The 24,442-nt window shown below is 33.9% G+C and overlaps 1 protein-coding gene and 1 long non-coding RNA gene across 7 annotated transcripts in view; one reads left to right on the top strand and one right to left on the bottom strand.

Moving 5' to 3' along the window:
• LOC106100748 (alpha-catulin) overlaps positions 1-24,442 on the bottom strand; it is a 53,241-nt gene that overhangs the window by 26,294 nt on the left and 2,505 nt on the right. For all 6 annotated transcript variants that reach the window (XM_013279768.1, XM_013279767.1, XM_013279763.1 and 3 more), the window contains exon 2: positions 23,502-23,679. In XM_013279768.1, the coding sequence (XP_013135222.1) occupies positions 23,502-23,679 (178 nt within the window). The remainder of the gene's footprint in view (positions 1-23,501; positions 23,680-24,442) is intronic.
• Positions 822-23,573, top strand: LOC106100749. The gene is made up of 3 exons (XR_001225455.1): positions 822-946; positions 1,518-1,610; positions 23,525-23,573. It is a non-coding gene; the product is annotated as an uncharacterized LOC106100749 (long non-coding RNA).

Genomic DNA, 24,442 nt, shown 5'->3' with positions numbered 1-24,442 from the left:
AACCTTTTTCTTTTGGAAAGTCGGGTAATAATAAAAGCGTTTTAAATGTGGATTTTATTACAAAACTTTCTTACTGCGAAAAAGTCGCAAACAAAAATCAAAAGCTATTGTTAACATCTACAATTACCTTTAAAATAGTCGTCGAAAATTTGTTTTCAAACATTATTTTCTCTAAAACACTCTAGCTCTACAAACAAGCAATTATTTCCACTATTTCGCTACCTTTGTTACTTAAAGGACAATGAAAGCTTTGCATAATGCCGCGTCTACGCCTTTTTCTTTATTTCAATTGCTGAGACAAAGTCAGAAGCCCGACTACGCAGAAATGCTGTGTTTATTCTTTTCTAATTTAAACTTTCTTAGCGGTCTCATTAAAATTTAATGCTTATAATAGATAAGCAAAGAGATGGTTTGAAATATTAAAAAAATTATATAAAAGTTCAATAATACGTTTTTAATTGTTAAAAATGTGTAAGCGGAATCTAATATATCTGAAATATTAAAATGACATTTAAAAGTAGTTTATATTAGTGTCATATTAGCTCTTTTATTTATAAGAACCAAAAACATAGAGCCTTTGTTACATATTTACCAATTTATGCAACAATGTGCAAAGGTTAGATTTTTTATAAAATTGCGAATGATATAAAAATACTGAAGGAGTTCTGTAAATAGCGACATCGGCGAGGGGAATTGTTGCGATGCGCGAGGGGCGGGGAGAGGTCGGGCTAAATATAGCCAGTCAGTAGGGCAAGGCCGCGTCCCGACGTCTTCGCAAGGTACGCCTGCTATCCTTATGATTACTCTTGACGCGCCTGTCACAAGACTTACGGCACAATTACGCAGGCTCGAACACATTGAGTTTAATTATGAGTTTGTTCGTAATTTAACGTAATTTTAAAGAGCCAGCTTCACACGGTGAACTCAAGTTTGGTAGCATAACTTTGTGAGTAAAACCTTAAATTATCAAAGTTTATTATGTTACAATTTTAGGATTGTTTTATGCCTAATGCATAATAATAATATAATGAAATTATCTAACAAAATATGGCACACATAAAACATTCCTGATTTTCCTGAAGAAGTGCGACTGAAGTTTTAAGTTGGCAAGAGTTAAACATGCAGATTCAACTTTACGTGACATTTAAGTTAGTTCATCTCGCTACTTATTTAAGCTCCATAAACCCTTATTATTTATGATGTATTCTTTAAGACTTGTGATTAAAAGTATCTTTAATTCTTGCATATGCAATGCTTTACCACTGCAAGTTTCCAGAAATTTATTAACAATGACTCTGATAACATTCGTATGAGCGTGACAACATAACCTTAAAACTCATGCATATAGAAACATTTTCATTAGGGCTATAACACCTGAGAACCTTGAGGCTTTTAGATGAAGATGTATTCATCGAGTTGAAGTTTGAGAGGTCGTGAATACAGTTTTGTATGGGCTATGAAAAGGAAGAAAGAGCATTCGCGAGCTGGTGTATATGTATTCATTCTTTTGTTCGCAGAACGGTCGAGTGCAGGCGACAGCGGCGCTCCACTCCGCATGCTAATACGAAGCACAACCGCGCCCTCTGACTAATGTGACTTTGTTTACTTTGGTAATCACTAATTGTTGTATCATTACGTCACATTTATAATTAATTAGTTAGCTAAGCGGTTTACGTCATAAACAAAGAGAAAAAGTTAGTTTTGAACTTTTTAACTCTATACGGACGAAGTCGCGGGATAATTGTACACGTTTAAATCAAATCCTAATTTTGAGTCTCAGTTTATTTCTTAATTTGTAAGTTATTTGGTGTAATTAAATTTCTAAACATATAACGGTTCAATCAAATACGTATCGATTCAAAAGCCCTTGTTTCTAGTCAACGTTAAACCAACTTTCATAGAAGACAAAAAATATTTTCGTTTAATATATTTACTAGAATGATCGATGTGGCAACGTACAGCGGTTTTGGTAAAATATATAGCTCTTTCCCGGCGCACTCTGTGAAGACTGTTGAATTATAGCCAAGAATGTTTTAGAGGAAACAAGAGATTTAATATACTATTATAGTATCCAGAATGATAAAATGTATGTAATTTATCTTCACATCACCATACTGTGGAATAATAAGACCAACATTTGTTATAAAGAACGTAAATTAGTTCGTTTAGCATGCCGCAGTTTAATATGCAATATTGTAGTCAACAATGTTTTTAATAAAAAATGCGTAGTTTTTCTTAGTTTTTTACCAAGTAACAACGTCTTAGCATAAACTTGCACAAAATTTAATTTAAACAATCACTTTTGTTTAGTTAAAATCAGCGTTCTTAAAATAATCTTACAACTCAAAACTGGAACACGCTTCAACTGTAAAAGTGGTCACCATTTATAGAAAACAATAACAAAAAACCTGACGCCGGCTTGCGCTAATGGCCTAAATCGTGCAATAAGGCTTCCAAAGGTATTTAACACACTAATTTTGTATAAATTTTTAACGTGGTTTTACCTTATTTTTAAACTCAAATTGAATTTTATGTTCCATGAGGCCGTAAGGTCTTATGTAACTTATAAACGACTAAAAACATTATCTTTTAACATTAATATCCAAAGAAACTGAATTATTTTTTCTCATCTCGGCTGGTGTAGATTTATTCCACAATTAACCGTTATCAAGCAGTTATATTTCATCTTATTCGATATCTTAGTTTCTCTGCGTTTGACTTGCTTGTTTGTTGAACTAATTACGTACTTAATAACTTAATAACGGCAAACTAACTTGGTGTATTCTCATATCATAATAACATCGTTAATTATAAATTACTTTACAAGTATCATTAAAATTGTATTAGATTTACTTTTTACGAAAGTCTATCACGTTAAATTTTATTACGCCCTCATCAGCGCATGTTTCCGATTTAGTTTTCAAAGCTCTTCCGATACACGCAACAAGAAAATGTTTTTGAAATTCCGTAGTCTGGATTTCAAATCGTATTAGTTACGCTACGCTCTCAAAGTCAACTAACAAGCTCGTCCCAGTTTGTTTCGAATTTTATTTTAACTTTATAAATGTAAATACGATAAACTCAAAGTCTGTATTCAAATTTATTAGTACATATTTAGGAAACCTTGCAAAGTATGATATTATTATATAAAGTATGATATAATATTATAAATATCTTGGAATCTGGCAACATATTTCCAAACAGTGATAAAAATAAATAGCTTTGTGAAATCAATTCAAGAAAATCAATTTCCGTTCGGAAGAACCGTTCGCCGCAAATTTAAAAACTACATAGACCTACACCTGGAATTCTAATAGATTTCTATTAGAATTCCAGGTAATTTCTTCCTTAAAGTAAAGACGATTTACGAACATTATATAAAGAAAAGCTTGTCAGGTGTGTGGGCGCGGTGCGTTCACTGCGTTACCTTGAGATATATTCTACATCAAAGATAAATGATAAACTGTCCATTAATGTCAACACATACATAACGCATCACTCCTGACATATTTATAGATCGCATTCGGGACGTAACGTATTGGCAACGAGTCGGGAACTTTCACGAAAACATCAAAAAACTGTTCAATTGCTTTTAAATTATATCTGTAAAAATAACATGGAGCTGCGATATTTTTTTTGCTACAGTATAATTTAAGATTTTATTTTTTTGTGTTCCATAGTATCTCAGAACAAAACTTCAGTGACCATAATGTATTAGAAGGTAAAAATCATGTTCATTGAGACAGTCAAACAGTTCTGAATAACACTAGAATGGACACCGCTTAGACGAAGTAGCGTGACCTTGAGTTGCGAAAATTTCATATCCTATGAAGTCTGCAAAGGATTCCCTTTTAGGCATGGATGGAGAACAATTGGTAACTATGAAATTATTTATTTTTTCTATACATAATAATTTAAAAATAGAACATTAGTGGCATTCTCAAATCAGGTCGAGTTGAATAATAGGAGATCGTTATGGGAACGAGGGCATGTCCTAAGTGCGTTAACCCTACGTCAGTTATCGTCGTGATTATTCCCGGCGTCGCATCTGCGATGGGCTTAGTGACAGCTTAGACTCGCTCCGACGAGGCGGACCCTCTTCACTTTTAACAGATTACCCATCTAATATAGATCTTATTAATTAGTTGGAATTGTATCGAGACGCCATTCCATAAAACACAATTCAATCCCCGAGGCCGGAGGCCTAATTTCTTAAAAGGAAAGGAAAAAAAAACACCCTTTTCTTAAAAGGAAAGGATGGGAAGGAAAAGTGGATTTGACGGTGGAGGAGACGCATAGGAAGGGGAAATGTCCTCTTCTCGTGCGTCTCCTTCACCGTCAATTAAGGGTAGGCAACGCGTCTGCAATTGCGGATGTTTATGGGCAGCGGTCGCTTTCCATTTTGGTGGATTTAGGTGGCCGCTCGTTTGCCAACCTTATACTATAAAAAAAAAAACCGTCTTTATGATTTGCTCCATTGCACGTCTAATTATTTACTGCACATTAATGAATTTGTTTCGTAAGCAAAAATAGACAAACTAAATAAGCTTTAAGTTAACGTCATTATTTTCTTGTCGCATCGTTTACTGATACAACATTCATTGTTTGAAAAGGAATTCTTTTATTCAATATCCTAGCAGTCTGCTATTCACAATAATATCGACCTGTCAAACGAAATGAAAAATGCTATGTCACATTCAGATACTGATAATATCAATTCTTCTAAAGCCGCCTTCAACTTTGCGACGTTTTAAAAGCAAAATATTGTAAGCGTGAGAACCTTTCGTTCAATACAGTTGTGACTTTACAAACGTAATATGAATTGTTTTGAAAGTCGAATGTTATCACTCCTTATGATAGATGGATAGGTCGTTGTTTGAAAAAGACAAAATTTGTTTTGTTCACATTTAAAATTTATTCAGTGAAAATAAGAAACAGTTGGACTGATTTCGACGGATTTTTTCCTAGAAAACAGCTGTTGTATACGATGAGTAACTTTGGTTATTTTTTTAACTCGATTCTAACAAAGGCGTGCGCAACAGCAACTTAAAAACACTTACGTTGGTAAAAATCTTTCACTGTATATGACTTAGTTTAAAACTACTGAATTTCTCGTTCTATTACTATCTTGTAAGTTTTATAAATTTGATTTAAAAACATTTTTAAAAAGATATCTTTATCTGGATGCGTCAAAGTAATCAAGAATCTTTAATTAAAAATAAGATGAGCGTCGATTAATCTTGTTGGAGGTAACGAGGGTATTGTGAAAGTAGAGGCAAGGAGAGGCGCAGGCTGCTATCTTATAGATCTATAAACAATGGCAGTCCCGTCCCGACACAGACGGAAACTTGCTACGCCTTCCCCTTATCTAATAAGGATCAACGGTATATGCCGCTTTTATTTCGTATATTTTCAATTACCTTGCATGATACCAGACTGTAAACTATCTCTGTTTAAATTCTATCCGATTCCGTTCAGCCAATCTATAGTTTCGCTCAACCACCCAAACCTTATCAATTAGTAATTTCAAAATAAATAAATAAGGGTTTTAGGATACGCGACAGATATAAAATCTATTTTTATATACTAAAGTAAAATACAACAAAACAAATCTTGCACTAAAGTACAGGCGACATTGTCGCTACGCTTTTCGCATATTACTAGACACTGTGGAGGCAATCCCAATGAATAATGTAAGAGATATCTTCGTAGAATAGCGGAAGTTCAATAAGCTTGGTAAAACAGTGCGCAAAGGTGACGAGACGTAAAAGTGGGGTTACATACTTTAGCAGTGTTATATGTTACGTTGAGAGTATTGGAAAAAAATAAATAGGAGGGATAAAAAAATTAAAGTCCTCTATTGGGTATTGAAGGATAATAAACAGATTTTATATTTTGGAGATTTTTCTCTGTAGCGACAATTTTTTTTTAATCTATAATAGTCGTACAAGATGCTATAAAGCTGTTCAAGAAATTTATTATAATGTTAACGGAAGTGTTAAAACATTTATTTATCTCCAATAGAACGGTACATGAAACGAGAATACAACATACATTTCCAAAGGTTTTGTTTCTGAAAATAAATATTTTATTGTATGCGGTCGAGGTTTAACAGATTGACAGGATACTTCACACATGAGTGTTTTATTTCACGAAATATTATTTCCAGATTTACGTTGACATATATTCCGTTGAATTTTAAAAAGAAAGACATCAACGACCGCGTAAAGAACTCACATAAAACATAATTTGTCGTTGGTTAAACAAAACATAAACAATATTTATTATTACGTGTTCCACCAGAAACTCATGGTCACACTACATTAATTAGATGTGTAACCTAAAACTGTAACGTACCCTTGTCAGCGTTAAATTATAGTCGATGCGGCATTTTGTTGGCATAATAAGTACAACGTAACTATAGTTTAAGAGTAAGATAGAGTTAGGAGCCAGGTGTGCATAGTTTAGATTGAGTTAGGAACCAGGTGTGTTGCGCTAACGAGGTACAAGCCCGGGTAATGATACCCCGCGGCAACCGGCGCCCTTACTCTTCTTTCAGAATAAAAACGCATTAAGGTTTTAATGGAAAACATTAACATTTCAAATAAAAAACAATCTTGGTTATTTACACATAATACGTTCAAAATATTGCTTTCAATTGAAAGGCCTTAAAATGGAATATACAATTAATAATCTTTGTGATTATATATAAAACTTATCTATAGTAATATAAAGAAAAGATTTTTTATTTTTGTATATATTGAAATAACTCCAAAACTAATAGGCCGAATTTAAAAATGCTGTCACAATTAAAAAGCTGCGTTATCAGTAGTACATAGGCTATACTTTTCATTATTTTTAAATTTCCCGCGTAAGAGGTCACGAGAAGCTAGTATAATATGAAAAATAAAACTTAATGAAGTTTCATATTATAGTAAAATAAAATGTGAGTGTAGATTTTATAAAAGAATTGTTACTTCAATAAATTTCTCAAGTGGTACGTTTGTAATGAGTAACATCGTAAAATATGTTATAATAATGGAATTACGATGGTAGCAAGTAATGTAAACGATAGAACGAGTATCGAATACTGCAGAGTGCGCAGTGTTATACAATGTCACCGAGTTGTGCCGACGCGAGGCGCTGGATGTTAGCGTGGCTGGCGACGAATGCGTCACAATATTATCTAAGACAACGTAACAACAACACAATACTAAAGATTATGCTCTCGTTAAAACGTTTCTTTTGTTTTGTATGTATTAACTTTTAACAAACAATTTTAACAGATGCTTTCCACCGAATTCAGTTAATATAGTTGAATAAGTTTGTAAACCCGAAAATAAAATGTACATCGACAGTAATTAACTAAAATATTTGGTAGTAAAACTGAACCTATTATTTTTTGTATAATATAATAGGCAAGGTTTTAATACTAAATTCTTCTGGATTAGCAGCAACGATTACTAAAAGTATAGTTTAGTAGTTTTTCTATTCATTAACAAAAATACCTATACGTTCAATTTCTGTGGCGTAATCTTAATCCGCTTAACTGCCTAATAAGCTCGGTATGACGTACAGCTATGTTTATCTTTCATATAAATTATTATAGATAAGCCGTAGTTGATCTAAAAATGTCAATTGTTATTACGTATGTGGCTTATCCATGCTATGGCACGATCTTTCTCTTTTATGAGTTTAATAATGCAAAATTATATATTGTATCCAGTTTTAGATTCTATCATACTTTTTATTGGTATATTCGCAAGACAAAGATGTTATTACTAACTACATCCAAAAGTCGTTCAAAGAATACAGATCTGCGGTAAACGATCTCCAATCTAGTGTCTTACGAAAGTAATAAAAAACAAACACTCCCATTGTCGAGTCCGTAATAACCTTTCCGCGCTGAAAATTTTATCCTTTACATCTTTTCGGAACGGCAACATTGGTCGTTTAGAAATTTCATTTCCTTTCCTTTATCCAAATTGAAAATGGAAAATGTTGGAAATATATTTTCTACGCCTTGGTATATAATAGTCATTGTAGTATTTTTCTGGAGAATAAAATATAATAACTTCACCTTTAATTTAAAATTTGTTAGTTATTTTCAACTGAAGACACATTTGTAAGAAAGAAGGTACAGAAAGAAATAATTCGCTTTTCACGAATAGTCTGGAAATTTGACGTTAGGAGCCAGTCTAAACACGATACATTACGATAAATTCATGGGTATGGGGCCAGTTCCATCCCGTAATGTGGAGACTAAATATTTTTATATCATTTCTCATATAAAAGCGGTCGTAAAAGAAATTTCCTATTCATGGTCTTCCAATGAATTAAAACATCAGCTGTTGTGTTATTTTGGGAGCTGTATTTGCAAGGGTTGCTCGGAGCCGGGCCGGCGCCGTGGCACCTTGCCAGCGCCCCATCTTACCTACATCTCGCTGCCCCTACCGCCCCCGGGGCGAGCGCAGATGCCTTATTTAAGTACTGTGACCCACACGGATTGCGTAAAAGAAAATTAAAACTTTATAACACATTACTGTATACTGTATTTTGAATACTGTATGTCATATTCTATGCGTTTGTGTGTGTGTGTGAGGTTTATTATTGTGATTTAACAAGTGGGAATAATATACTTGTAGGAAAATGCACCACTAGATAATGTGCTTTGCTTTATAATGCTTTATCATTGACACTTGTATAATCGTGATATTTATTTAGATGCATTTTCATCCATTTAGTGAAGTAATTTCGAACTTTATTTAAGTTGTTTACTCCGGGCTGGTTAAAATAGATTTAAAATACTAGCAAAGGAACCGTTTTTAGCAAAGTAATGCAAATAATACTTAGCCTGTTTAACTTTTGAATGTATCCGAGCCTCTGACGTCATATAATCTTTGCCAGGGGAAGCAAAAAATTTGCGTGAGGCAAATCGTGATTACAACATATTGCACTGTAAATACAGTTACAATTTCAATGTAATCCAAAAATTAATTTCCCTTTAATTGGCCTAAAGTTTTAGTTTTAATAATGACAGCACGCACGAAAACTTTTCCCACTCCTGAAGCTGAAGTTTCCAAACGAATAACAAAGAAATAGTTAAAAAAGTAATTAAGTATTAATTAAGGTGATTTATGTATGTACTTTATTTTTAACTTCAAGTTTTTAAATAATTTTAACTTTGCTCGATTACAATTCATAAAGGAAATACTTTATGGGTAGTAATTATGTGTCTTTAGCCTTTGAAAATACGTACATTGCATTATGCGATTCGACATAAGCCGCGGAAATGCATGATTAATGATCGCATGCTTGCACGTGACGTCATTAATCGCATGCTCTCAGCCGGCTATCTTTTAACCCGCTTTGTTAATATTTCATTAGCTCACTGTAATCATACCGAGGTACAAATTATAGTTTGCTTAAAGAATGATCGTCGTTGGAAAGTGATTACTATTAATCAAGCCTAATTCGGCGTTAAGGTAGGGCGTGCTTTGGCGGAGGAATAAGGCAACTAACAGAAAAGGGCGCCACAGGTCACCGAATTATTCTAACAAAATACTCTTAGTCTTAGTCATGGTAAAGAGCGCTGTAGAAATCTTGCGCAAGGCGCTGGAAGTATAGGTATGGTATTCATTTATTACAACTATTCATTACAATAATACAGTCATATTCCAATAAAGATAAGCTTCGCTAGTAATTTAATAGGATCATTTATACGAGTAATATCATAATTTACTTTCCTTAGTTTTTTTCCATCTGGCTCTGTCACCTTCAACTGGCATTACAACATTTCTATAATTATTACATACATTCACGGTTGCCCTGATTGTAGTAGACAGGCTCAGCGAACTGCATATGAAGTGAAGACAAATAAGTGTCTTGTAGTTTTGCGTTAATTACAATAAAACTATCATTTAACCTGCGTATAGAACATTCTCAACGTTGTCGTCAACTTTTCAAGACCAAGTAGAATAGAATGATTATAACAATTTATATTTTATATCAAGTGGTTTAAGGTCGATTTTCAAGTAATAGATTATATTATTCATCTATAGTTCTATACTAATGTAATAAAACGTAAACACAAACTACTTTGTGGCGTAAGATGTCTGCAATCACAGCATATTTTTGAATAATTCCTTCTTTAATAAATAGCCCAACACTTACGATACGCTTTAGGCTGTATATTTTACGCTATAAGACTTGGGGATAAATAAATTGTAAAAAAACTTAATGTGGGAAAGGAACCATAAACTACAAGCTACGTTAAGTCCAACGTTAAGGAAGTAAGGTTACCATAGTTTTTCATCATGTCATGTCATTTTGACATTTGCGATTGATGATTTGACACATGTAAACAATAAAATAAAATAAATTTTATGCGAATGAAGTCGTACGGGAACAGCTAGATAAATATATTTAACCGATGATATGATTCTAGTTCAAGTCAAAGTATGATAGTAATTGATGAGGTCGGAGCGTCGCTGTCGGCTACCGCAAATATTATTCGAATCGGTTTACCTCCACATACAGTGCGGGTGAACTTGCGACACCATTTGTCATTTTCCCCTGTCTTGATTTACATATAAATTTGGGACACCGTCATTAATCTATTCCTTTATATAACACAAAAACAAATAGGTTATTATTCCTGTATCTAATTTATGTTCTTGAACCCGAAAGTTTAGTGTAAATTATTGCTTAAGTAGCAGTTAAACGTCTTGGAATGTAGAGGTGAATTTTAAATATCTTATTTGTCCTACTCAATAAGCGATTTACAAGTTATGTTCTTTCTATAGCTATTTGATTAACACCGATTGTCCGAGCTATACGCTCAACAATTAATCAATACCAGCCGGTTGTCAGCTGAAGATGACTCTGTATTAATTGCTCTGCGAACAGCACAATCTCTGTAGCTCTGGCCAATTAGTTTTGTTACTGGATACGAACATTATCTAAAAGCATTTTACTGAACCAAAAGTATTTTAAATATCGGAAAAAGAAAAACGAATTACTTCAACGACTTTTTAATTACTATTGCTTGCCAAACGTTCCGTTCTACTTTTCAAGTTTGTGATTTCAATACGTTTTTTAATTACCGTAATATATTTTTTTGATCTACAAGTTTCATGTATAAGAAGGCGTGTGATGTCGTCCCTAGCTTTACAATTTGTAATTTAGGTTTTAATACGTTTGAGCCTTACACACAAAATTTAACCAAATCTAACCACAAATCATTGTTTATTATGGGAATTTTAGTACTAATGTTATTTATTATTCTATTTACATAATTAGTTTAATTTATGTCTAGAAAAGAAAGTTTATTTACTCTTTACTTTACTTCACAATTACGTAAATGCTAAATGTGCCAGTCTTTTTACTTTTGAATAAGTCGACAATCAGTAGTTTCGGAATTATTCTGCATTTGGCTCGCAGTTAAAAGTTTTTATATAGCGAGCATTTGCCCCTACACCTGGGGGCGGTAATTTAAGTTGAATCTTCGCAATAAATCGCAAGCGCGCCGCTGGCTCCGGCACCTCCGGGGAAATTATTGACGTTTCTATTTCAACAAATTACGATGCCCTCTGTTCCAAATCAGCCAGACTATTGCCTAAGGCTAGTTTGTGTTTACCGAACACAAAGAAACTTTGTTATTATTACCGTTTAATTGTATAAAATTGGACCTTTTGTGACATATTAATCAAAATACTCGTTAGTAGATTTCACGAGCTCTTTGTTTTTATAACATTACTTTTATACCATTTTTAATAATGAAAAATATATTTCCAGGAAAAAAATGTGTTGTTAAAATCTGATACCAACCGCGTAAAATGCACGAGAAAAACCAAAATGGAAAAAACATGTTACATTGCGTGACATGTATGCAAATTTTACAGGTGAATTATGAATGCGACAGTTTGCAAGAGGAGATGGAATGTGTCAGATTGTCTGCTTCGTTAGGGTTGTTGTGACTTTGCATAAATGAATTACGTAGAGGTTCAGAAGATGGATCGATGTGACCAGCGGTGGCCGAGTCACGGTTCGCGGCTGCCAACTGAGCAAGACAGCTACGCAAACTGGAACGACGGACAAGTTTGTTGTGCTCCACTGAATAACTTGTGGCTTAACCTATTTCTATATTGTGTTGCTTCTTTTATGTTTTGATGAAAGTCTTAGATTGTAAGACTGTAATAAAGATAAAGTGAATAAATATTTCTGAAAAGATCTTGAAACAATCGTCATAGTACATTTTTTTTTATCCAATGCTTGTATCACTCAACAGAAGACTAGTGACGCATGGGAAGGGGAAAAATCCTCTTTATGTGCGTCTCCTCCGTCGATTAAAGGTAGGCAACGCATCTGCGGATGTCTATGGGCAGCGGTCGCTTTGCTATTTCGGCAGATTCAAGTGGCCGCTTGCTCGTTTGCCACCCTATAATAAAAAAAAATACAAACAGAAGTTCTGAGCTCGTAATCTTTATGTAATATGTAATTTTGTAATGTCACAAATGGCCACAATCGTTATGACACGGGTCCCGCAAGCACATCAATTAAACCGGCAGCGTCAGTACGCGAGTCTTTTGTAAACCTCTGCCTTTTGTCGCCGGACTCTGATTAATGTTGCTCTTTCCACCCCTTTAGTACCACTGCGCACCCCCTTCTGCAAGGTTAACGTTATTATAAGAGAATTATTCATTGCATCATTATGAATTAATTTAATAAGAAAGCGGAATCTTAAAGAATCTCGTTTGGGAACGTAAAAAATTATACTACTTCATTATGTAAATGGTGTTTTGTTTTGCCAGTTTTTCTCGTGAATATAATTCACACTGTAAAAGTCTCTTATTCAAAGTGGCCATTTGATTTAAAAAAAAACTTTCTTTTTGATCCTTAAATTTTAAAAGTGAGTGAAGAGCTAAAGAGAACTAAAAAACCTAGATTAGAGCCAATGAGGTTATTTTCTCGTGAAACGTGGTATTCTATAAAAGGCGAAAACACTTAGCCTAAATTAAAACTTAGAGAAATGGTGGCGTAGAGTAGCGGCCGCGTGTATTTAATGTGAGCGAACACGATTCAGCGCGTCCATTCCGCTAATGAGTACAACTAAGTCACGAAGTTTTTAAGGATTTGATGGCTCAAATTGAATTAATTTTTATTTAATAATCTTGAAGGAACTACTTTTTTGATATTTACATATTATGTCCCAACATTTTGGTCTCTATCTTGGAACAAAGATTGTTAAAAATTACCTAATGTTGATTGTTGTAGAATTATCCAATACCGATTGTCATACTATTGATGCTGTTATTACTAATCTCTACTATTATGTGGACACATCCTACGTTATAATTATCAAAAAAAAAATATTTCCATAAATAATTTAACAAGATTGAAATCAACGCTTGGTATTCGTAACGATTCTGAATTGTGATACAAACAATGTTGTTTACCGCGTCGACGTCCGCTAACACAGAGACGGAGATAAAACTGAGTGAACGATGACGCCGCAACTTAGACACGTATCAGCATAATGTGTCGGTAATGTGATTCTTGAGAGCGCCGCGGCCCCTCGCCTCGCTGCGGATTATAGCCTAAGCTCGATGCCCGAATGAGCTATTTTAGCATACTCAGCGGTCCCTTGCTTCAAATATATTAACATCAAGCACCCTTAGTTTTGATTTTATGTTATATAAAAATGAAATGATGGTCTCCAACTGTATTAAAACTTTAAAAGATCAATACGGAATACGAATGTGACGTCATATAATTTAGATGTACATTTTTATACTCAATCGTAATATTATAAAACACTGATATTATAAAGATGAAACATTCGTACTTTTGTATGTAACAAATAAACAAAAACTGTAGAAATGTTTAAAAAATTTAGCTATTAAAAGGCAACATTATTATTGAGTAAAAAACACTACATTTTTAACTACATATTTTTTTAGACTCCGCGCAGTCATAAAACATACATTTCTAAACTAGAAACTTTTTGGGGGGCCTAAAAAGAGACGGCGTAATGTTACCAAAAGCAGTAGTAGCATTTCATGGATCTTACTATATCTTGTATATTCTGTACTATAAGGAAGTGTTACTGACGTTTCAAATGTGAATACATACATAGGCAATTTGTGTTTGTAAATGCAAACCACCTCTGACCTGTCTAAGCGCTGGTATTAGCGTCAATCCAATGAAATACCGAGCGATAATACTGGGAAATGGGGAATGTTACGTAACAACTACTATATATGTGTTTCACTTCCATTATTTACGACACCATTCCAACGTCTTACACTAATACAATCCTTGTTCTATTTGCATTTAAATTACCAGTTTAGTATTGACGTCGTCCCATTTTGTTACTCTTGAAGTAAAATAATTAAAATCAGCGCAATATGAATGTAGATTTCTACCTTCAAGTAAAATCCGCTAGAAGTGCTCAGTTCTAACTGACGGTTTTAAAAGGTCGAACTGTTCAGTTAAATCTGCACAGTTTTAACTAAACTATTCGTCTATTTAGTCAAAACGGAAGGTTTTGAACGAAACAACGAGGTCAAATTATAGAGCAATAAGGCTCTTTACTTAGGAAAGCTAGTGTCTTCGTTCCAATGAATTATGTACACGGTAGCTGAATTTTTTTTTAATTACTTCTATGTCCAATTCTGCGTTATACTTCTACTATTCAACTTTTAAACATTTCTCTGCGTTACTGAAAAGTGCAAACTTTATGTAAATTGGTCATGATCGAAACTTTCGAACGGTTCGATGAATGTTTACAAACATTTCGAGTGCGAGATTCAATTCAATTGGTTGCAGTTTAACAGTTCGTCATTTCCAGGAAATGTCGCTTCGTGCGCCGGAAATTTAACGGAGGTTCTCGCAATTTGTAGTACGATTTGAAAATTTACAGGAAACAAGGTAGTGTTTCCGAAACAGATAAAAAGCAATATCACATTCGTATTTATGGAAATGTTGGTTTGAAATTGACACTTGAGTGACAGAAAAATGCTTGGCATTTTATTCTCAGAGTGAAATTTAATAATGTTATGAATTCTTTTACATTTTCATGTTCGATATAAGACGTTTGCAAGACAAAAAAAAATGAAATCCGTTATATTCTATTAAATTGTCATTCATAACTACAGTACGTATTGCATTTTTATTTAATAAACATGTATCAAACTCACATAACAAAGTATTTTTGAACAATAAACGGTCGTATCGCATAATATATTGTATCATTTGGCTCAGCTTGTTTGTGTCCTATTTCAGTCTTTGCCAAACAGTTTTGTGTCGCCTTAATTCTGCCCTTTCTTGTGGGAAAAACGCCACATGAACTTTGTGAAAATACAACAGGTAACAAAAATTTATCAAATTCCTTCAGTCAAACGCCAAGCAAATTACTTACGGCACGCAATTTGATTTACGTCAGTTTGAACGAAACGATTTACTTGCAAAAGCTAAACAAGTTAGTAAATCCGACAGAATTTTAGACTGGCTTTTTTTGTAACTATTATAACTATATATTTAGTATGGCGACGATAAGAACAAAATGTAGATTTGTTATAATTTCAAACCAAATGTGGCCGTCTACCGTCTTTTCAGAAAAAAATTGGACTTCGGTTGAGGTAAATGTTTATTCAATAAAAGCAACTTTCCCGCGGTTAAATTGTGTCATAAATACGAGGTTATACGAGAATCTTATCTACAAGGCTATCGGAATTTATCGGCCACCACACCGGTAGGAAAAGTAATTTCATATTCCAGCAATTTGTGAATCTCTACATTTTTATAGGTATTTTACTTATTTTAGATTCGATACAAGATAACGAAATGTTAAAAAAATGAGTTTGTTTATAGTTCTTCTTTGTAAAGTAATAAATGATTAAGAACATGTTATATCTAGGGTTGTCCCGTTGATGTCTTGAATTTACATTTCTTGGAGGAAATCCTTGAAATCTTAATACAAGAAATGTTATGAGAACGTGTCGATAGCGGTATTTAGTAGAGTATCAAAAGCGGGGCGCAACAAACCTAAGCCAGGGATTACCTTCAGGGGCTTCGTACTGCAAATTGAATGAACGCAAGTATTTCTTCGCGGCCGAAAATAATACTACAAAAATAGCCTACGCAGTCTCGCCTAGAGGGAGGAAATGAAACGACCGGTAACGATCTGGGACGACCCTTTTATATCATGCGAACATTTCAATGTCGGCATCGCAAACATTTAATCAAAATGTTACATAAAAATTGATATAAAAAGCCTATCTTCAGATTTACGACATGACACGAAAAGTTTGCGCTGAAGAAGTCGTGTCGTGCTGACATGTTTGAATAAGTCGACAAATGAGCTTGTAAATAGATATATCACGCGACTAAAGTATTACGTTTCTAAATCCGTGTTAGTAATGGATGCCTTCCGTTTCCTACCTGTACAGTGTAATATAAAAAATTAAAAAATAACACGTGAATTGCTTCAGATCATCGGTTATCTGCATTAAATATTTAGTATGTAACTGCCTTAGTAAACCCAGGATTTTTCCCGACTGAGACTGGCCTGAGATGGCCCAGGATCGAGAGGAATTTAAATTTTGATTATCCGAAGGCAAAGCCCTCCGAGTCTCCTTAGTCACTATAGTTTGTTTCATTAAATAAAATGTCTGTAACTTTAACGTACTCTACGATTATTTCATCACTTTAACACTTAAAATGTTCATCAATTGATTTTCAATTTATGTGTAGATAGGTAGAAAGTTAGGTAATTTTGAACAAAGTGAAAATTTCGAAATGTCCGCTCGAGCCATTAAAGCCACGTTTGCTCGCCTTTACTAAAATATTCCCATAAAAAGTAATGGACGCAAAAGCGATAAATTTTGAGGAGAAATTTAAATTTGCGTTATCCGTAAAATATGATTTCTGCTCTTTTTTAGATAATAATTTCGTAATCAGAAACATTTTGTTAATCATCGAAAGTAATATATCATACTATCCAATAAAACACACATTGGACAATCACATGCTAGTTTCTAGTTATAGTTGTGGATTTTACAAGAATGCTAGAGATTGTTGTAAGTCCCTATCTTTACAGGAATATACTTACAATAGTTGGAATAACAAGGGTAAGGTGTGAGAAGGGCACAAATTAATTACATAGAGAAACTCAGAGCTCCCAACAAAGTACTTTAAAGTCGACCCATTGAAGGCTTTTAGAGAGCAAAACTACAAAAGCAATTAAAAATATTGCATTAGCAACATTTTCCTCTATTGCGAGCCTTAATATAGCACATCGCAGCACTTAAAAAGAAAAAAGGAAAAAGTGTAAATGCTTTAGGCGGCAGTATTTAAAGTGAGTGAACCACTCGTACGTGTTTGTGTGGCATCGTCTGTGCGGGCGGCTCTAGTTTACATTACACTGTGAACAATAGGCGCATACGAGTACACTTGTGCGCGGAACTTAGCTAACATTGCAGCGGCAGAGGCTATGTTTGAAGTGTAGAAATACTGAAAAGAATGAGGGAATGTTTGCACCGGCATTCGAATTAAGCGATAAATTGCTCTTGAGTCCTAAAATCCTTAACTTCAGAAGTTACGTCACACTTCCGGGATAAGAGCGGATTATTTCAGACTAGCGATGACTAACAAATGGTTAAAAGAGGCTACGGTAACATCCGTATTTCTCGATATTCTAATGATAAGGTATATGTATAGCTCTTTGTAGGGCATTTCCAGTTAAACGGGGTTGAAGTTACAGAGTAATTTGCGGAACAATTTCCTAGCAAAGCAATTACCCGTTGCTCCCACACTAGGGATCAAAGACTAATGGGCCCCGTACGTGCTACCCCTGCCTAGTAGTTAGACGGATACGTTTCTACTGATTTACCGCCTGTCAAAACGATGCGTCCGTCTTTTGTTGGTAAAATTATTAATGACATAATCCATTGTGTGTTTAACGCCAAATGTTACAATATAAATACGTACAACTGACATAATCTACAATTTATTATGAAAACTTCGCTTATAATTTACGATGCTGTTTTACGATGTGTGAAAACTTCTTTTTTCTAAGTGGCAAGTCTTATTACTATTTTATTAAAGAAAAAGACTTCTAAACCGAGAGCACTTTGGGAGTCTGTTTGATTAGGATAAGGCGTTAACTGACTGTAAGCTGTGTGCTCACGACGCCTTAACAGCTTACGTCAGATTCTACTATGCAATTATTTGGTTAGTTGACGACTATTGTCCTTAACAATTGTAATTACTTTAAGCTTAATGTGTGATATTTATTGTTAGGATAAAGTAGATGGCAATCGTAAAATACATATTCACTGTTAAAGTAGTATTTCTTCTTTGAACGTTTACATATAACTTTAAACGCTAACAGCCGTACTTACAGGACCCTTACCGGTTTAGTTCATTACATTTTTCAAACGAAATCAACGATAAGAGCCGTTCTTAATAATCCCTAAATAACACTAAGTGAAACGTTAATGTTTTAGAGTAATGATTAATTACATTAGCAGATAGTTCATGCGCAGTGCAATTACTTAAAAAAAAAAAACAGCATATAATTAAAACAAAAATGTATGTTGCTCTCCAATGTTGGTACATAAAATTTGTTGGTTTTAAAAAATATATTTCAAAAGAAGTGGGACAGTAAAGGAACAGCAATGTTATTCCCGGCGGGCATCCGTCGTGTGCAGGGGTAAGCGATGCGAAATGTTGGTAGCAACAGTCGCGCCGCCAGTGTTCGTAAAGACCTTAATTTATGCACACCGGGTCACTGCGGCACAGACTCTACGCAAATCATATATCAACTCACGGATTTAAAAATAGTAATTCATCAAAAATGCGTTAATAGCGACTGCAATTTAAGACAAATAAAAACTTGATTCTCAAGTCATGTTATCTATACTAATATAATAAAGCGTCACTAATTCGTGGCGTAGGATGTCAGCAATTACAGCATATTTTTGAACAAATTTTTTTTTAGTAAAAAGCCTTACACTTACATCATGCTTTAGGCTATATATTTTCTAGCTATTAAACTTAGGGAAAAATCCTTCATGCGGGAAAAGAACAATAAACTACAAGCTGCCAACATAACAGAAGCAAGGTTGTCATTTATGCTCTTGAATTTTAACAGTTTACAAATGGAAACAATAAAATAATGTATTTATAATTTCATGCGGATGAAGCCGCACGGAAACAACTAGTCATCACTAAAGTATAGCAAGACAATTTTCTCTCATGCATGTTCTTGTGTGTATTTTATAAATCTAATTGTAAAATACCAAAATAAAAAATGTCTTTAATTTTTCTAAAATAGAATGACGAAAATCTGTTTTCATACGAATTTATCGCCAGAGAAAATCTATAGTAAAAGCTTCTTTATATACGTTATTCCTTGAAATATTGTAAGTTTTAAAACAAAACATTTGCAAAAGAATGCTATCGATATCGTATCGTAAAGTTTCTCTTCTAAATTTGACACGGGGGGCTCACTATCTTAAACTTACGCCTCGTTGCCTCCATCTCCAATTTAAGCACACCGTTCCGGTAATACAAAGTTACGACGAACGGCACTTTATACAAAGGAAATTTTAAGAAAGGTTAAAATGTATTTTAATACAAAAATCTATTTTTAAAATAGTTTTTTATATCTCCCCATGAACAAAGAATTTGATACATTCTTCGTCTATAACAAACCGAAATAGACAGAAGTTAGTAAAACACGTTTAATATTTGCCTAAAAACATTCAAACATTCATTGCTTAAACATATTGAAATTTCAAAGCACTATTTAAAATCATAACACTATTTAATAATCAAACTACAACTTGCGAGTGTATTCAGTCCAAACAAATCTTAGCGAGACATTCCCTTTCATTATAAATCACGAATTTCCCCTGCGCAAAATTAAATCTAGGACCGAGGACCTACGACTCGGTAATAAATACAAAGTTTTATCGCACGCCTTGAAAGCTACTTTGTTAGAAATGTTCGTTGACCTCTCACTCGTACCAAATCAATAGAGGCTTGATTTTCATTACGCAATCCGTATTTGGCTTAATTTAACACAACGGAAGCCAAGTTTGATTCAGCACGAAATGTATTCAAACGGCGGAACTGAAATTATTGCTCATTGGTGGTTATCGAAATATTGGTTAGTATAGCTATTAATGTTTTCAGGTCAACTGAAATTTATATTTAAAATTAAGCCAAAATGAATTAATGTACAAAATGGTGAGAAGTTCCGTGTCACAGATAATTTTATCAACAAATAACTGTACATATTACCATAACCCAAAAGAAATTGTACAGATTTGCTCTAGGAATTTCTTAAAAACTTTCACAAATTGATTGTCATTGTTATTAGTGATGTTTCCAAAAACAAATTAAAAATATGTTAAGGACGGAGACTAGGATCTAGAGCTATCACACGTGTTAAGAATAAATAACTTAAACACCATTACGTCTTACGACACCTGTAAAGTTCGTAAATAAATGAGGGCAGGAGATGTAGGTGGGCTTTTCCGAATATGTGGAATTGGGAGGTAAAGTTATATGCGGCCGTACGCTGCCGCAACAGAGGTGTTTTGACGGAAGTCAGAATTTACGCCCGACCGCATTCACGACCGTAACCATTGAATATTGCAACCGGCACCACAAAATCGCACACCTCTGTAAATGTACGCTGTCGAATGCTTAATAATGAAAAAGCTGAAATATCTTATATGAAGACTAGCTGTTGCTCATGTCTTCATCCGCGCAGAAATTAAAATTGTAATAATCACAGCCAGCCATACTCACTGATAACGTAGTTATTTAATGGTGAAATAATTTCTTTAGTCTGCCCATTAGTTTTTGAGTTATATCAATACATACAAAAATACAAATCTTTCCTCGTTGTAATATTAATATTAGTACAGATTGATTTTAAGAACATTATCTACGAAATTGAAGTAACATTATTTTTAAAGTACGGTTAAAGATAATTGTTATTTAGATAAAAATTATTAGGGACTGGTGTCGTTTCTATTCCTAATTTTGCGTGTCTTTTCACAAAGATTCCACGGCCAGTAGCAAATAAGATTTGATTGTACTCGTATGAACTCGTTTCAATCCAACGAATGGTTACGATAAAACCATCGTTCGGACAAATGTTTGGTAAGCAAATAACGTAAGGAATGGTCAATTTGGCATCCTGATCGCTTCATTATGTAACAAGTAAATTTGCATTAATTCTTACAGTTTATTTAGTGCATAACACCTGAAAAATCCATATAAAATCCCTTTTAAAATTTAAAAACCCTTACGACATAGGCTTAGTGGTAGTAAGCGATTGAAAAGTAAGAGATAATGTATAAGAGGACAGTGTAAATTGTTATACTTTTTAAATAAATTATAGCATTCATTTTCAAATAAAATGTTCGTCTCAATGTTAATTTCTTACGAGAGACAATTAAGTATATGTACAGTCGCTTCTATCCATCAGCAAGACATTTTTACGATGCAATCACTCAAATGTTGACACAAAACCCATACCAGGAACATTCTCGAATCCAGTCTGTGGCAGTATAACAAATTTATTACACGTAAAAACGGCCTTAAATGTAGCACAAAGAAAAAGATTTACGTCAGAGTCAAAATGATTGTAATCGTAAACGCGTGCGTCAATATTATGAACAATTACTCGTGGCTCGAATGAAATTAATTCATTTCTAGGTTGAGTTATTTCTAATTTTTTTATTATTTTCTATTACAAAATCAGAAATAATCGTGATTAATATCAGATATAAGTCACGAAGTGGGGCGATCCCATGGAAGCGAGGCGAGGGTGGCCTTTGTTGGCTTCCTTTGTTTGTTGTCACACTGAGTTCGGTAATAACGTTCGAGCATTAAAATTCGGGTCAGGTTGTTGACTCAAATTTATGAGAGCTTTATAAATTACTAGCCTTGATTTAGCGTTTATATTAAAATTCTCAATAGACCTATTAGAATGCTGCTCACGTTTGCGTTTAATATTTGACGTGTAAAAAGGTTTATAAGGATAGTTACTAAAAAGTATAATATTTTTCAGATAAACACAACAAATATATCGATAAAATCAATAAAAATACCCTATGTTTACAGTACGGATACGGATTTTGTCTTTACAGTGTTAAAGGGAAAGGAAAACCAGTATCGTCTCTTTTAATCAGCTTTTTTCCAAAAAATAGCCTATTAGATACATCTGTCTCAAATACGGTTTGTCTATACTATAAAATTCTTATCGGTCAATTCGATCCATTTTACTACAAATAGATTTACCTAAATCCCAGCTCTGCCTTGTATAGAGTTACAATACCAAATTTCAAACAACCGAAACCTTAGAAAAGTCAGATAGCTCATCAATAAATAAACGATTATTTGATTGTCCCAACAAAAAGTACTAGACCGAGTTAGATTCCATTTTCAAATATAAAGCTCATCTAAATTCTATTTGTTGATGCTTGCTAGGAGCTAGGAGGTATTACATTTAGAGCCTGTCCCACCACAGACTGATAGAGGCTCAGTTTGCTAAAGAATGACGTCACTGTCAGATAAGGAAACAAAAGCCGATAGTTCCATTACATATTTAACACGTTGGATTGATATTAGACATTTTACAATTTGGTGGGACAGGCCCTTAGTACTTTATAGTTGTTTTGTTTACATAGACACGAAAAGAAAAACCGAATTTCAAACAAAGATACGTATCCTTTCAATTGAACTCGCAAATATTAGGCGTTCGTGACTCACTTGATTATCAAATTTCGAAAGTTCACAGAACAATAGCGCTGCTGTTTCAGGATAAATTGAGGAAATTGAAATGTGGAAGGACGTTTCCTTTTGTGACGTTTGTTTTTGACAGCTTCATAAAAGTTGCTACACAATGGAAAAATGATAAGACATTTTGATTATTTTGTATTCACATTCATAAAAAGGCTTCCAATTTTCAATTTTTAAATTTCACGCTTATCTTCTGTATGTAGATAAAGATACGAGAATCAAAATACATAATACGAGAACTTATACTTCACATTTTATGAAATAAACATCGAATCCGTATTGAATTCGAAACTAAGTTTGGATCTAAAACGTTCACTTTAATACTATCTCCACAATGTCGCTCGAACTACATTGCGGTTCGTTAAATGTTATGACGTCACGTGTAATAAAATTCGAAGTACTGAGAAAATGGTAGCGAAAATATCAATTTCTAAACAGATACTGATACTGCATTTTATTAACTTTTTTATAATGTTATTAGGCTCGCCTTTTTCAGAACATAAACAGTAGAGCAACTTAGGTTTCAGGACAATAAATTTAAATATTAAAGGTCTTTGTCATCTTATGCTAAGGTAACAGTTGCTATAAATCAAACACCACGATTCTCTTTTGTTTATTGCAGACATAAATTATTTTAACAAATGGAAAATGTCTATGTAAATCATAGTGTTACTGACCTGCGGCACGGGCTTCCTTGCAGGCGAGGACCATGCTGTGGCGCACGTCGGGGTTGTCGTCAGCGATCGTCTCTCCAACCGCCACGAAGCGCTCCACCGCGCAGCACACCGCGGCACCCACGCGCTGAACAGCTGCGCCACCTGCCGCCTCACCGCGTGTTGCCACCAGGCTACTGATCTGGAGACAATATACAAAAATGATTTCATTAAAAAAATATCCTTGTACTTTACCAGTCTAAGGTGGATAAAGGAATTAAAGTATAGAATAATGGCTCAATCCATGCCCACCTTGTACCAGCTTATTTTACTAACATGTTTGATACCTGTTTCCAAAGGCAGGCAATGTACGCAAAACTATTATTATATTCACTGAAAATTATTAATCTTACAGCTTTTTAAAACATTATTAATAATTGAGTTATGTTTCTTGTTGTATACCGATATCATAGTGTAAGCAATACATTTACAGCCTTACAAATAAACACTTGGAATAAACTTACTTAACCTTTTTACGCGTTTATTTATAAGGCTGTTATACTTTACACTTGCTATAGGAATGATGTTGAAAATCTATGAATTTACATTGTATACCGTGTCTACGTAAGCTTCTTTGCAAGAATTTAGATTTACTTTTTTTATCAAAATTATACGTGCACGTACCGACATAAATCTCCCGAATATATTCATTCAAAGTAGGACACATTTAGCTTCCATAAAGAAGTGCGGGCCGCATTAAGGTCTAGTAAACAAGGCCCTTTTATTTTACCGAGCTTCAATCACACCTGCGGTTTCTGCAGTTATGTTCACGAGCCACTCTCACTTTACTTAATATTTTTAATACTTTGATTACTATAAGATACCAATTGGTCTTCTGTCTTCTATTAATAAATTCGTTAACTCGGAAATGAATCTGTGTAGGTACTTCATAAAATAGTCGCCTT

This window comes from Papilio polytes, unplaced genomic scaffold (assembly GCF_000836215.1).
Source record: "Papilio polytes unplaced genomic scaffold, Ppol_1.0 DF824047.1, whole genome shotgun sequence".
Classification (NCBI taxonomy): Eukaryota; Metazoa; Arthropoda; class Insecta; order Lepidoptera; family Papilionidae; genus Papilio; species Papilio polytes.
Note: the sequence above shows the minus strand (reverse complement) of the source record. Positions and strands in the feature narration are given on the sequence as shown.